General features: G+C 48.0%; 2 protein-coding genes across 3 annotated transcripts; both read left to right on the top strand.

The window, feature by feature from the left end:
- The first annotated feature begins 311 nt into the window (after positions 1 to 311).
- Positions 312 to 8172, top strand: ntd5 (ntl-dependent gene 5). The gene is made up of 8 exons (XM_076154679.1): positions 312 to 421; positions 1348 to 1482; positions 1880 to 2071; positions 5252 to 5375; positions 6112 to 6188; positions 6676 to 6858; positions 6980 to 7177; positions 7303 to 8172. Exons 1-8 carry the CDS (start codon positions 352 to 354, stop codon positions 7383 to 7385), a joined length of 1062 nt encoding a protein of 353 aa, XP_076010794.1. The 5' UTR covers positions 312 to 351; the 3' UTR covers positions 7386 to 8172.
- A 403-nt stretch (positions 8173 to 8575) lies between these two features.
- Positions 8576 to 13195, top strand: LOC143003899 (uncharacterized). Of its 2 annotated transcripts, none has more exons than XM_076154675.1 (3): positions 8576 to 8596; positions 9562 to 12078; positions 12173 to 13195. In XM_076154675.1, the coding sequence occupies exons 2-3, from the start codon at positions 9586 to 9588 to the stop codon at positions 12512 to 12514; spliced, it is 2835 nt and encodes a 944-aa protein (XP_076010790.1). In that variant the 5' UTR covers positions 8576 to 8596; positions 9562 to 9585; the 3' UTR covers positions 12515 to 13195. The 2 variants fall into 2 exon arrangements, with proteins under 2 accessions (XP_076010790.1, XP_076010789.1); XM_076154674.1 differs by lacking the exon at positions 8576 to 8596 and adding an exon at positions 8640 to 9270.
- Positions 13196 to 14676: the final 1481 nt, after the last annotated feature.

Genomic DNA, 14676 nt, shown 5'->3' with positions numbered 1-14676 from the left:
GCGTGTCTGTATAGGAGAGCACATGCTGGGTTCAGGACAGTCAGGTATAGACTTTACAATGAGCCACCCAGCTGTTAATTTATTGTGTGTGTGAGGGCAAAGGCCATCAACCCCTCAATCTGTTATCTCAACAGAAATGGGTGAAAGGTCCCTTAGAGTGGAATTTTCCTCACTTCTCTCCTCCCCAACGCGAACCAGATGTGTGATCCTGGGCTGTACCCCCTCTCCTTCTCTCTCTCTCCTCCTCTTCCCCTCTCTCACGCTTTTTTGTCTCTCCCACCCTTTGTTCCCCCTCCTTCAAAATGCTGCCTGCATGTCTCCCTCCCTCATATCGTCTGAGGCCTCCCTTCAATGATGGACTTTGCACTGCTGCTCCTGGCTCTGTGGGCCGTGGCTGGATCCGTGTCTCCGCAGGCTGCAGGTAAGACCCCTGACCCTGTCCATCACTCACACCTGGGGGATCTTGTATTCTGAGTGAACCTTGCAAACACTCTGACCTGTCAAAGTAAATACAGGGATTTACTTGGGCTTCACCTTTGGAATGATGTGCAATTATGGAATTAGTACTCTGTTTTCTTGCTGTTTCTGTTGTATTGTGTCCTAGTAAAGCAAAGGTGTGGTCACACAGTATATCCAGGTGTACAATATGTACAGTATGTCTCCTGAGGTGATCATGCTTCAGCACATACTTGTTTGGGTGAGCACGTGCTGCGAGTGCAATAATACAGCCACACACACGTGTTTCCACCCTGAAAAGTGAATTACGGGGGACCTGTCTGTGTGTCTGTCTGTCTCCCCCTCTGCTCTCCCCCTCGCTCCGAATGTTCTGGACATCGGGGTGTGTCACGTGTGTTTGCGTACAGTACAAGCTAAGCAGTGGATATGGTTTATGATGGGCTTGATGGGATACATATGGAACAGGAGAGAACAGGCTTGTCGGGCTTGGACTCCGGCAGCAATACATACATGTGTCAGCTGAACTTTGCTCAAACATAAATTGCGTATTTTAACGAACTTACACCAGATAAAACCAGGAAATAACTGCTTTTTTACTTTGTTTATGCAGGAAATGACAATTATAATCTCACTGCTCTACACAAATCAGGACTCAGAGTGGAGAGACAAAGAGTAATTAAGCCTCTTGTTTAAATATTTACAAGCAACCTGGGAGGCAACAGTTTGCCTGGCCACCCACATTGTATTTACTCAGCGGCAACACAGAAAACAATGCAGAACAGGCCAACAAAATGTTGCTCCTGTCCTCAGCATTTGTGCTTTTTACAAGTTGAAATGAACAAAAGGCCAGTTTGCTGTGAAGGTGTGACAGTGTGTGTGCTGTGACAAAAGGGTCGTGTCCAGAGAGACTGCTGGGTGACGAGAGGGGGAGGACGTGTCCCCGACCCTGTAAGACGGATGGCGACTGTGGCAACAAACGTCAGTGTCTGTGTGACGGCCAGTGTGGTCTCAGCTGTGTGGCTCCAGGTGACTATTTATGTGTGTCCCAAATAAGTGTGAATGTCAGTGTGGGGTCAGTCGTCACAAGCATGTGTGTGTGTAAATGGTGCACGTGTAGACACAGCTGTTCCAGTGTGTGTGTGCGTGTGTGTCCATGTGGGTATGTAAAGCCCAAGCACATGCAGAAACACTTCATTTACTGCGCCCATACTGAATTTGGCTACATTTGTACGATGCAAATGAGTGAAAATGAGCACGGATCTCTTAAAGGACCTCACAAGTGTCCTCTGAAAATGCTTTTGTGCCAACATTCCATTTGCTCTGCTAAAGTAACGCAAATTATAATCAGGAGTAATCAGGAGGCATGTCTTTGTTCCTTACCTCTCTCCCTGTCTCTCTGTCCTGACTCGTCTGTCCTCTTCAGGGCGTCCTTGTCCCTGGCCTCTTCCGCCCAGCGACAACTCAGAAACTCGTCTCCTCTCTCCCACACACTCCTTCTCTGCCCTGCTTGAGGTGCGCTGCAATCCGGGATTCACGTTGCCCAATGGTTTGGATGCAACCATTCGCCGTTGTCAAGGTGACCGACAATGGAGTGGGGATGAGCCCATATGCACAGGTGGGTTGAGTTCAATACAATACGTTATTATTTGGCTTTTCACACAACACAAGCATTCACAGGCAACACCACAGATAATGAGTGAGCTGCGGCATGTGTGTGTTTGTGTGTGTGTGTGTGTGTGTGTGTGTGTGTCTCATGTCACGGAGTAGTGTGATACATGTGTTTGTGTATGGCACAGGAATAAAGGCAGATCTGTGTCTGTGCAGAGGAAAGAGTTTGATGGATGAAATCCCACTGTGATTGTGTCAATTGAGACATTGCACAAATGGGACCTATTCTCCTCATTGCCATAGCAACAAGAGCTTTACTTGTTCATATTGGCTGTCTGAAGACTTAATATGTTTGAAGAGGAGCTGGAAAATCACAACATGTGGCTCCTACATCATGCAGAAGGACTGTGTATGCATGTGACCTTTACATTTAGTCATTTAGGAGACGCTTTGATCCAAAGTGACGTACACACAAGGTTTCCATACAACAACTTATACGTCCATATTTACTGCAATTGTTATTATTGTTGTATTAGGGGGTTAGTGTTAGATTGAGGGGGTGAGAGCCTTTATGGCAGATAACTTAGAGAAGAGCGACGGAGTCTGTTTAGGAAGCCATTTGGACAAACTGTGGACAGACGAACACACTCGTCACTGTAACAATCTGGGTGTTAAATCCTCATAAGTAGGATGAATAAATAAATAAATAAAGGCTTTATTGCAACATTCCCGAGCTGCTGTCCTGTTAATATTTTCTCACCACGTTTGAATTTATGTACAACTGAAGTACCCAAGCTGAGCCCCGAGATCATCTCTGTCTGCTGCACTGCTTGATTGAATTAGAGAAGATCTTGAATCTGAATAAGACAAATATTTAATCAGAGCATATTCAATGCGGCACTGCTCAGCTATCAGCACGTCTGTGTGTCCTCAGCGTGTCTGCTCAGTATACAGCGTCTGAAAATAAAGCCTTTCACAGCTTCAGCCTCGGATGAATTGATGGGATTCAAACCCTCCAGCAGCCGTGTGGGTCTCCGGCCTGGAAGAAAAAACTGTGTAAATGTTTCTGTGTACGTAACCTCAACCGAGCTGGGTTCTAGTCACACCGTTGCAATTTTTTTAAAAACAGGAATCCAAATGTCAAATAAGGATGTGATTCAGCTCCCTCCTGGCGTCCACCTGCTGCGACACAGGCAGAGAGAGAGTAGGTGGGATTAGAATGTGTGAGAGTATTTTTATTGTGTGTGTCCTCTGCATGTGTGTGTGTGTGTGTGTGTGTGTGTGTGAGTGTGTGTCGAGCTCCTTCGTGCCTATTGAGAGGCAGTGGGCGGCCGATCACTGTCAAAGCGGCACAAAGCTGTGTGCATGTGTGTGTGTGTGTGTGTTTGTGTTTGTGTGTGTATGTGTGTGTGTGTATTAGTGTAAGGCACAGAGGTGGATGATTTTCCTCTATACATTAGATGTATATGTTCGGGGGGGGGGGGGGGTGCCTATGTGACAGCTCTCCTCTCTCCCTCTCACTCGTTCTCGTTCTCCCTCTCCTCTCTCTCTCCATCTCTGCTTGTGTGTGTGTGTGGGCGACAGATCACAGTCAGGAGAATCAGAGAGCTCTCTTGCTCATGTTGCTCCAGGCCTCTCTGTTCTGCCTCTCTCTCTCTCTCTCTCTCTCTCTCTCTCTCTCTCTCGCTCCCTCTCTCATGTCTCTCTCTCCTCTCATCCTTGTCCATTTGAGGCCTCTGATAAGGTCCTTCTTCTTTACAATGGGTGCCAAGGACAAGTATGCAGCTTTCAGCTATTTATCCTGTGGTGTGTGTGAGCGGATTTGTTCATCGGCAAGAAAATGAATGAGGTCACCGGGGGTTAGGAAGCCTGATCAGACCTTTCTTTGGCCTTAATCAGATCATTTAACACAACACATCCACAGTTTTTTAAATGATTAATTGTACCTGTTTCATTTTCTCTGGCTGCAGCCTGTGTGGGCGGCAGCAGTGTGAGGGCAGCATGCGAAAGAAAGAAAAAACACAACTCAGCTTCAGGCTCAGGCTCACATCTAAAGCCAAACAGGCCTGTAACTCTGCGGCTCCCTCAGGTCCTTTTACATTCTTATATTAACGTTTCTCACTCTCAGATACCTAAGACAACCCTCAGGCCAGAGCTGAGTCTCTGCTGTTCAAAGCCGCGTTCAGTGGAGCTCGGGTCGTTCCAGCCCTCTCTCTCCGAGTACCACTCTTGATATTTATATTTCCAGGAGTGTGAGGTACTCGAACATCCCGGAATGAACAGTGCCAGGTGTTACACAATCGTATGTGTAGCGTATAGAAGTGTTATTTCATCTTAAATAGAACAAAACATTGGGTGAAACGCCTCTGTGGGTCACAAAGCGAGCAGGAACGATGGTTTAGTACAAATGGACATTCTTTCACTTCTATCCTCACATCACTCTTTGCTTTGTCTCTCTGCTTCCAATCGTCCATAATCACTTATTCCATCAGGCTCACTTCCTTCATACTTTACTGCTCGTTGTTTAATGGCATACACTACATGCATGATTGCATTTCTGCATACATTTTGGTGTAGCGTGTCTTTGTGTGGAGGTTGATCCATGAAGATGCACATCAGGTACAAAGCTGCATGTACCTGCTGACACAAGCAGCACTAGAGATGTAGATTAGCTGTCAAAGAAACAGGAAATGATAGAAAGTGGAAGTGATTGGTGACCTTTGTCTTTTCTTCTTAGTATTACGAGCACGTTCAGAAGATTTCAAAAAAGGAAATCCGATGATGTGAATGTGAATGTTTGACATTATTGTGTCATGATTTAATGTCAGGGTGTCATTTAACATCCTGGTGACTAATTCATCCTCAGCTTAGAGAGGGAAACATCAGTGGTATTGACGCTGTGCAAAGGATGTAATTGTTGAATGACTTGAGTTTTAAAGATTTACATCTGTGAGAAGAAGGTGAAGTGTGGGATCCTCGCCATCTAGTGGCAGGAGATGGTACAGCATTCAGTGGATTCAGAATTGAAACAGCAATACTATCTGGTGAATCACAGTTTGACCATGGTGCATCCCTGTCACATTTGTTATCTGATGGTTCAGTTTGTCTCCTTACACACACTCTCTCTCACTCTTAATCCTTCTCTCTTTCTCTCTCTCTGTTTCCATTCTTCTGCTTTGATCTACAGCAACTCAGCCGTCGTCGCCCCCCTTTGCCCAAACCTGCCCTGTGCCTGATGAGGTGATCGACACCTTCAGCATCCAGGGCAACGCCGCCGTGGGAACATCCATCCACTACAGCTGCCTGTCCGGGTGAGAGAGGGAACTACAAATGAATAAATGATAAATATACAAGCTCTTACAATAGATACAGAACGGGTAATTACACGGAAATTGACAAAAGATTTCAAATCGTATCGATTGGAAAATTGCCCTGATTTAATATTTGATTTTAGGAAAAAGATGTAATATGCTCCATTAGTAAATGAAGGAATAATCTCAATCAAATAAATAATTAATTCTAGACATCCATTTTGGATGAGGCCCATCACACTTGTGAAGGTGTTATCCGGTCTGGTGAAGAATCATTTTTTACAATGCAGCCGCAAAGATGACTTCAGCCCCCCAAGGGTTCACTGTGGAAACCTCAAAAGAGACAGAAATGGTGGAAGACGGAGGACGAGGATGGAGTATGAAGCAGAGGGGAGGAAAGGTTTGAATACAAAGGAGGAGCTGGGGAAGGAGGAAGAGGAGTGATGAATGGCAGGGAATTCATTTTGATCTCCCAGCTGATGCTCTCTCCATTGAGCAAACTGGGCCATTACAGTCTCATCTTGTATTGACTCCACTCCACGCCGTGACTCATCCATGTGTCAGCCTGAACCGTGCACACACATTTTAGACACTGAAAGAGAGATGAAGAGGAAAAGGAATCATATCCCTTTCATCACTCCAGCGTATTCACACGGGGCTCTTTAGTTGTCACTACTGTATGTGTCACCCAGCTAACTCGCCCCATCGCTCTCTCTCTCTCCTTTCTCTCCTGCAGAGCGGATATAGTGGGAAGCAGCGAAAACTTCTGCCAAGATAATCAGACCTGGCAGTACCCTCACCCTATCTGTAAACGTGAGTGTGTGTGTGTGTGCAGTGCAGTGTATATAGCACTGACTGTGTGTGTGTTTGTGCGTGCCTCCCTCTTCACACAGTATGTGTCCATGCATCTTGAAAGGTTAGAAGATGCCCCCCCAGGGTATGGTGGGTAAAGTGTAGGTGAACTGAGACTGCTTGTGTGTGTGTGCGTGTGTGTGTGCGAAGGGTCGGACATGATTGTTTACACAGTTAATTCTGTGTGTGTATGTGTTCATGGGTGATTCAAAGAGGAAGACAGGCAGAAATACACAAACTCTTCATCATCCTCTGCTCTGTTTTACAGTCCTTTTCTGCCATCTTCTGGCTGAATTTGGTACTGCATGTCCTGTTCACCCACAGGAAGGAGGAAGTTCTTCCACTATGCTTGTTCCAAAATGATCCTAAAGTTTGATCCAATCATAGTTGATCAGAATTTCAATCGCGTTCATCCTTTCACGTTCTCAATACCTCTCTGTGGTCTTAGAGGTTTACTGCCTGTCTCCTCGCGAGGTGGACCAGGGCTACGTGGTGGCCGTGCAGAAGACTGAGTACGAGGTGGGCTTTGACATACACTACCTCTGTAAAAAGAACTTCCTGCTGGATGGACCTCAGAAGGTGACATGCCTGTCAAACGGCAGCTGGAGTGCACCGCCCCCATTCTGCAGAGGTGAGAGAGATCACACGGCTGTCAGACTGCCACAGCAAGAAACACCTGGACTCTAGATGCATTAGATTAAAGATGTATTTGACATAAAGATGTATAAACTTATTGCGAATAATCTTTCCAGCTCGCTGTCTCATTCCTGCTGGGAGAAGCCGGGTGACGATCGGTGGAGTGAAGCGCTGGCCGTTCGACGTCACGGACGCCATGGTGCCTCATGGAGAGAATGTGACGTTCTACTGCAACCATCCCCGTAAACAGTGCAACCTCGCTGCAACCCAGACCTGCTTTGACGGAAAGCTCCAGCCTCCAGCCTGTTACCTGGGTAAGCCTGAGTCACCTGCACAGGCGGTCGGCCCTCTTTTCGCTGCATCCCCTTCACATCAAAGACCGGTAGAGTCGCTGAGGATTTTGTGAATGCTGCTGAATCAATACTCTGTTCTGTTTCAGAGCCCACATGGTTGCAGTATAAACTCTTCCCTCATCGGCTGGTCTCTGAGATCGGCGAGTGCGAGCCCGGTGACGTGGAGTGAAGATCTGTCCATCTAAACATCAACCCCCGACACCACTCATGACACAGTCACAACATGAACACCTCCTAACACGCAGCAGCACCCAATCCCAATCCTCCCAAATGCTCCTCTGCAACCTTCTGCTGTTAGGATGTCTGGCACTCAAATGTCGTGCCAAGTGGATCAGCCAGACGACGAGCATCATGGGTTTGAATTGTGCTGACCTTTGTCACTCTCTCTTACCAAGTATTACTTTGACCCTCTCTCATCGTGAACCATTGCATATAGTAGATTGCAACACATAGGCTGAGATGATAAAGTATAGTACTGTAATGCTTTATCAGTTATACATGTGACGATACCTTCATGTAGCCTGTCTCAAAATGTGGCTACGGCTCGACTCTGTGATTTCTCACTGTGCCGTCTGCAGCTTGGTGTTGCTTTCTTTCTTCTCTTACCACTGACGCATCGAGTCTTGAGGCTTGTAAGTTTTGTTAATGACAATGAGTGATTTGAAATAAAAAATATGTCAAATGAAAAATTCAAATCCTTCTGAATAAAAGTACAAATTCCGTTAATAAGGGGGAAAAATATCACCACAAGTAATCAATTAAAGCCTGGATTGTCAGTTAATTGTTAATGGTTCATGGTTGGTTGAAACATGGAAGAACCTCGGAAAAGCTTGTTTTCTAACTCAACAGTGTGAATCCGTAACCGTGTTCTTCACCTTGCAATGAAAAAGTGAAAAGTTTGGAATTAAATAATAGAAAATAAAACCCCCAACTGGATATGAGAAAGCACAATTTTGTGCATTTTTTCCACGCTTTCAAACCATTTCAAAGTCTGAGCAGCTTGAGTAAACTTCACTTCAACAATATCTCCATCTGCATAACAACCAACAACTACAGCTGTCAGCTTAACTACAGTACCATGAAAGAAGTGAAAAAGACAAATACTCCCTTATGAGGCCGCACACACAAACACACACACACACACACACAGCTTGTGTGGTTGAGTCCAAGTCCATCCATCACACACACTCACACACACACACTCACACACACAGGCTGCAGGTTCTACAGTACTCATAGGCTGAACATGGCTGCTGCTCGGACCCGGTAGGCTGCGACACCATAGCAACTCCCCTTGACCCCTCCCTCCCGGAGCCTTCGCAGCATCACCCCGTACACCGCACAGTCATATTTGGTCCTCCGGAAGTATCCACAGCTCGGGTAAGCCAGTCCCTATGCAGCCTGCGTATGGGTGGAGGAGAGTTTAAAATACAGTTTTAAATGTATCGACAGCGTCCGTCCCCGGCTGTGGCAGCGCGGCGCGGGTAAGACGTGACCGTGCGCTGCCGGGAAAGTTGTTTCAAAAAGCCGCCGGGCAGCGCTCTCCCGATGCCTCGAACCCTCGGCTCTAAAATGGCTGGCTGTAGGTCCGAGGAGGCTCCGGCGCGACGGGAAGGATACGCTCTGCACCGCGACCGTGTGTGACTATACGCTGTTTTTATTCACCCCGGCTACCGGTGCCGTTGTCCCCCGGTCCGAGCGCTGTCAGGGGCGCGCGGCACCGGCATAACAGTGGCGTTTCGGACCTCGGACTGTGCGTAATGGCGTCTTCCTCCGCGGGCAGACAGCGCCGCTCCGTCTCTCCTCACTCCACATCTCACCGAGCCCAGGGGGGGATTGTGGGGCTCGTACCCTGAGCGAAACGGAACGCGGTTAATGTAGATTTAAACCTTGTGATATTAGCGGTACATGTGGATGTTCAAAGTGCGGAGAGGGGGGATTTCAGCGGTACGCCTCGCTTCCATCATTCGGACCCTCCGCTGCTCACCGGCTCGCTCCTGTCACTGATCCGTCATGACCTCTCTGCCTCACGGTACAATTTAGGATCATGGAAGGTAACCAGTTCAATTAACTGAACGGGATGGGGTGGCATAGTAAAGCATAGCTAATACTATTATTAATTGTATAATGAATATTCAGAAATTGTGCAGTTCTAGTCTTTTACCTCAAACTTGACCAGTGACTTGACCCCAATAATCCTGAGATTGATTTATTCTAACAACACACCATATTAATTCCATCACCTGCCACTCACATTCCCCACAATCCCCACACAATGAATTGAATTGTTATCCCAAACGTGTTACTCTTAATGCTAATTCCCTATTTTATCCTCTATCTTACAGAAATATAAATAGTAATGCCCCAAAATGGACTCTCAGCTGGCTACAGTCCTGACCAGTGGCAGCCTGGGTGTCCAAAATGGCAGCCAGTGTGCAGGAGGATCAGGGCAAGTGACAGACGATTCAATGGAGCCAAAGGGGAAAAGCTCATCCGGTACTCCAGCAGGTAACCTCCAGCCATGCCCTCTCCAAGCGGGGACCATCAGCCAAGATGCTCTGTCAATCAACAGGAATAAGCCAGAGGTGGGCGGGATATCCGAGCCAGCCTCTCAGGGAACTCACATGATTGGTGGACTCAGACAGCCAATCACAGTAAAGACTGGAGTGCCTGTTTTCCGAAGCCAACCAATCAGAATCAAAATTGTCGTTCCCCCGCGGTGCAAAAGGCCAATCACAAACTCTGCCACCAGCCTGACCAAAGACTTTCCTCACTCGCATTTCACCAGAGCTGTTTTGGTGTCACGCGGCGCAGTGATCACAGAAACAAACACCAATAAAATGCAGATAGGTGCCTGTCCATCTGCTGTGCGAAGCCAGGGAGACATGATGGAAATGACTAGTGAACAGACTGAAGAAGTCAAAGCAGAGTCACTCAGCGGGACGGACGGAGAGAACTGTGAGGAAATGTGTAAAGAAAAAGATAATGTGCTCCTCCCAGAAACTCCTTTTATCTCCTGCAGCGAGACACTTCAAGTACTGACCCGAAATGAGAATAAAGAGGAAATTGTAGAGAAAGAATGGGAGAAAAGCATTCCTGTCATATTTCAAGCGTTGGACTTGAAAGCTGCTGAAAGTAAGAAGGTTGACGAGGCAGAGATGGAGGAACAGACAGAGCCGCTGGATCTGAGTTTACCCAAGAAAGCAGAGAGTAGAGAGAGGGGACGCGGACTCTCGCTGGACGACTGCGACGGCGAGAGCTCACTGATTATGGAGGTAGATGAATATGACGGAGAAGGAGACAGAGACGTAGTGGAGGAGGATGATGGCGATGATGAAGGAGAGGGCCCTGCATTCTACACGGAAGGCGCAGATAGACTTTTATCTCCCTCTTTCTTTTCTACCTCTGTCCTGACCTCGCTGTCTGCACTGGACTGCGACACAGAGAACCTTCTGCTCATAGACGACCAGGGAATCCCGTATACTCTCAGTCCAGATGGACACAAAGTGCCCCAAGTAGACGTTTCCAAGTCAGAGGACTCGCAGACCGATCAGCTTGATTCAGTGGAGGTAGAGAGGAAAGGCTCGCCACAACCGGCCTCGCTAGCCCGTCCCGTCCTCAGCCAAAGTTTAGACGACGCACCTTCTGAATATCTCCGTCCCCCTCCAACCACCGCTGCTGCAGAGTCACCGTCACAAGGTGCTGAGCAGTCAAGTGACGCAGAACTCCGCCCGAGAACACAGCTGACCACAGATTCAGATCCCTCCGGTGCCTCGCAGCCACGCATCAAAGCCGTTCAGGAGACCAAGGCCGATCTCCCTCGGCCCTCTGGGATGTCGCTCTGTGGCCAACCCATTCAGATCCTCACCAGCTCCTCCACCAACACCCCCATCCTCCTCCTGTCCACCTCCTCTTCCGGCCATCAGCTCTCCTCCGCCTCTGTGGGTCTCTCGCTTCCTATTTCCGTCACTCAGACGTCACCCGGTGCTTCTGCCCCCATGCTCCTCCTCCTCTCCTCTGTGCCCTCTTCCTCCGGGGACTCTGCCTCTACCTCCACACCCATTGCCGTTCTCGACCCTGCTACCGGTCAGCTGTCCCACATCACTGCGTCCTCAGGCCCGGTCTGCCTCCCTTTGTCCTCTGCTACACTAGGATCCCCTGTGGCTACACTCTCTCATCCGGTAATTCGACTGAGCCCCAATAACCCCCCTGTTATCCTCCCAGGACTCAATAACAGCCTGACCCCTGCCTCTGTCCTCACGTCACGCTCTGTCCAATCCACCATCTCCACTCTCCAGACCTCCGTGAGCCCCGCTGAAGGAGCATTTCACAGCATGACGCCACTCAATCACAACCAAATCAGCTCTTCCAAACCTGAAACTAAAGCCACATCTGCTCAACCTTCAAAGGAGGACATCAAGCCATCGACTCTGACAGCAGCAGCAGCAACAGCAGCAGCAGCAGCTCCACCGTCGTCTAGTCTGCTCAGCGACACCTTAGGTCAGATCAAGCCAGACCCAGAAGCTGAGCCCCTGACCTCAGATCCCCAGTTTGAACCCTCTGACCTGCACTTACCTTTGGAGGACCATCTGTACTTCTCCAACACCGCTGCTCCTCCCTCCCCTCCCATCGGACCCATGCTCCAATCAGGTACATTGGACCCTCTAGACTCGTTGGACCCCCTCTCTCCAGCATCTTCGCCCAACACCATGGGCGCACGTAGGGTGCTGTACTGCCAGCTGTGCCCGCGGGTCTTTTTTTACCTCTCCGACCTGGAGCGCCACGCCATCACTCACTCGCAGAAGAAGCCACACGTTTGCCAACAGTGCGGCAAAGCCTTCAAACGATCCAGCCACCTGCAGGTCAGTGCAGCCTGTCTGTCCGCTTGACTATCACAACCAGCATATTAGATTCTCTCTGTGTTTCAATGCAAATGTTGAATGTGTTCTTTAACAGAGACACAAGCACATCCACACTGGCCAGAGGAACTTTGTGTGCCCCATCTGCACCAAGCGCTTCAGGGAGGCCGGCGAGCTCCAGCGCCACCAACGGGTCCACACGGGAGAGAAACCCTACCAGTGCCAACTCTGCCACACGCGCTTCGCAGAGCGCAACACGCTGCGTCGACACACCAAGCGCAAACACCCGTACCACCAAGTGGCCATGGAGATGCTGAGCGAGCGGAGGGACGGAGGAGGAGGAGGCGGGGTGGGGGTGAAAGAGGAGGAAGAGAGCGCCGAATGGTACAGCTCCACCGTGTCCAACCTGGAGAACTCTGAGTCTGAAGCGGAAACCTAAGAGTCATCTCCAAAGTGAAACCCGGGGCTGAGACGCCAATCTTTCCTCTCCAGTCAAACTCTTTATTTATATTGAAAGAAGGGAGCACTCGTGATATTTATTTCATTGTTTCCATGTTAACTTATTACACGTTTGTATAGTCCCCCCCCCCCCCCCCCCCATTCCGTGAGACAGGTCCACACATGATGTATTCCCTACAAAACTACTTTCCTGTGTGAAAAGAGACAGAAGGCAGAGTTCAGGCTGCTTCAGACGGCAATCCCGCTCCATTACACATCATTACATTCCCACATCAACCACCATCAACCCCTAAGTGCTCACAAATGAACGATGACTTATTTATTCCCTAACAATTCCCCCCTCTAGTTGTGTGTGTGTATCCAGAGGACGATTTGTACGAGCTGCACTCCTGCACTAACTTATGTGAAAGATGTAATCAGTCTTTCTTACTGTCAGAGACACTGTGAGTCGTTTTGCACTTGTTTTAACCTCGATATTGACTTTTTACATTGTGAATGAAATCGCTTTTACGTTCTTCCGTTGCCTTTTTGATGTCACGTATTGAATCCATATCATGTCAGAGTTTGACCACGTGTTTTGGTTATTCTAACACAAACATATAACACCATGAAGTCAAGTTTAAAGTAATGTGAATTATGTTAACTTATTTTAATAAAATTTGCCAAGTGTATAACAATTTTTAGTTGTTATGCCAGTTTCACTTCCGCTGTGTGCGTCTGATCTGTACACTGTGTGTGTGCGTGTGTGTGTGTGTGTGTGTGAAGAAAGAGTTTTCAAAGAGGATTTACTCCAATAACTTCCCTAATGAACACTTGGGGTTCCATCTCTGCCTGTAATTAAAGCAGGATCTTTCTCAAAGGCTTTATTGTCTTATACGTGAACATCTCCATGACCAAAAAACACAAAAGAAATCAAAATATATCTCATTATATTTCAGCTGTGCTTGCAGGCTGGACGGCCTCCAGAGAGTAATTGAGTTTGTAAGACAGTCCTCTGCTTTTTTTTTCACTCCCTCAATTTTCTGGTCCATTTAAGCCAGTGAGCCAAAGAGATCTGAGCCCAAGATAAGTTATTAAATACTGTATTGCTCAAATGACCTGACGGGGTCCTCGTGGCGGTCCTAGTCCTTATTGCGGTGAAGGCCGGCGTGTGAATAGCAGCGCGTTGGCATGCTGAATGGGCCGCGATGAGCTGAGCTGAGCTGTATTAAAGTCTGGGCGGAGAGAGTCTGGAGCAGAGGTTAACCAGGCCGCCTGTCTGAGAATGTGGATTAATGCTGCTCAGAGACGGCTTGCCTGTGTGAGACGGCTGTGTTTGCTCTGCTACCACAAAAGAAACACGCTAACTTTGCATTTCGCTCTCACTATTTTAACTTTAATTGAAACTATCATCAATAACTCACTGAACATGATTAGCTCGTATTTGAAGCCTGTATGCTTGTCTGCCTCTGCTGCACAAACCCCTGAGCGCTTTAAAGGACAACGTATAAACAACAGAGCAGAGTGTAAACCACATTATGAGCCTCTGGTTGAGCACCACATCCCTGAACTCTATTCAATTTACTCTTCGTCACACTCGTGCCCCTCTTCATCTCCCCTGTCAAAGATGGCCCCGTAACTAACAACTTTCTGTTGTACAAACTTAATGATGTGTCATCCACTCAGAGTCAGGGCCAGCGTGCGGTTTCAGCCATTAAATCAATGCTGTTCTGCTCAGAAAAAAAGGATAAATTGACATTAAACTAATACTGCTTCACTAATTGACACCACTGGGCTGTTGCTGAGTCTACAAGGTCCTCAGTGCCTGATGATGATGAATATTCAACTGGCCAAGCGTGTGAGATCAGCAGTCCAGCTGGAGATGTGTGTGTGTGTGTGTGTGTGTGTGTGTGTGTGTGTGTGTGTGTGTGTGTGTGTGTGTGTTTGCAGGGTTGGTAACCATCCAGATTAGACAGAGCTTCAAAGTGCATTGACGGACAGACAGATGGATGATGGACAGACTGAGGACAGCAATCTGTGGACTGTGTATATGTGTGTTCTGATCTGTTTGTGTGCACCTGTGTGAGTGTGTGTGAGTGTGTGTGTGTGTGTGTGTGTGTGTGTGTGTGTGTGTGTGTGTGTGTGTGTGCTGGTGGTTGCATG

Source organism: Genypterus blacodes, unplaced genomic scaffold (assembly GCF_046128005.1).
Source record: "Genypterus blacodes isolate CSIRO-AG114 ecotype Tasmania unplaced genomic scaffold, CSIRO-AGI_Gbla_v1 ptg000063l_1, whole genome shotgun sequence".
Classification (NCBI taxonomy): Eukaryota; Metazoa; Chordata; class Actinopteri; order Ophidiiformes; family Ophidiidae; genus Genypterus; species Genypterus blacodes.
This window is presented reverse-complemented; position numbering and strand designations above follow the sequence as displayed.

Excerpts from the sequence above, each read along its gene's own strand:
- ntd5 (XM_076154679.1), top strand. The coding sequence starts at position 352 with ATGATGGACTTTGCACTGCTGCTCCTGGCTCTGTGGGCCGTGGCTGGA. Across the intron at positions 2,072-5,251 it reads GGATGAGCCCATATGCACAG|CAACTCAGCCGTCGTCGCCC; the intron begins GTGGGTTGAGTT and ends TTTGATCTACAG. Across the intron at positions 6,859-6,979 it reads ACCGCCCCCATTCTGCAGAG|CTCGCTGTCTCATTCCTGCT; the intron begins GTGAGAGAGATC and ends TAATCTTTCCAG.
- LOC143003899 (XM_076154675.1), top strand. The coding sequence starts at position 9,586 with ATGGACTCTCAGCTGGCTACAGTCCTGACCAGTGGCAGCCTGGGTGTC. Across the intron at positions 12,079-12,172 it reads AACGATCCAGCCACCTGCAG|AGACACAAGCACATCCACAC; the intron begins GTCAGTGCAGCC and ends GTTCTTTAACAG.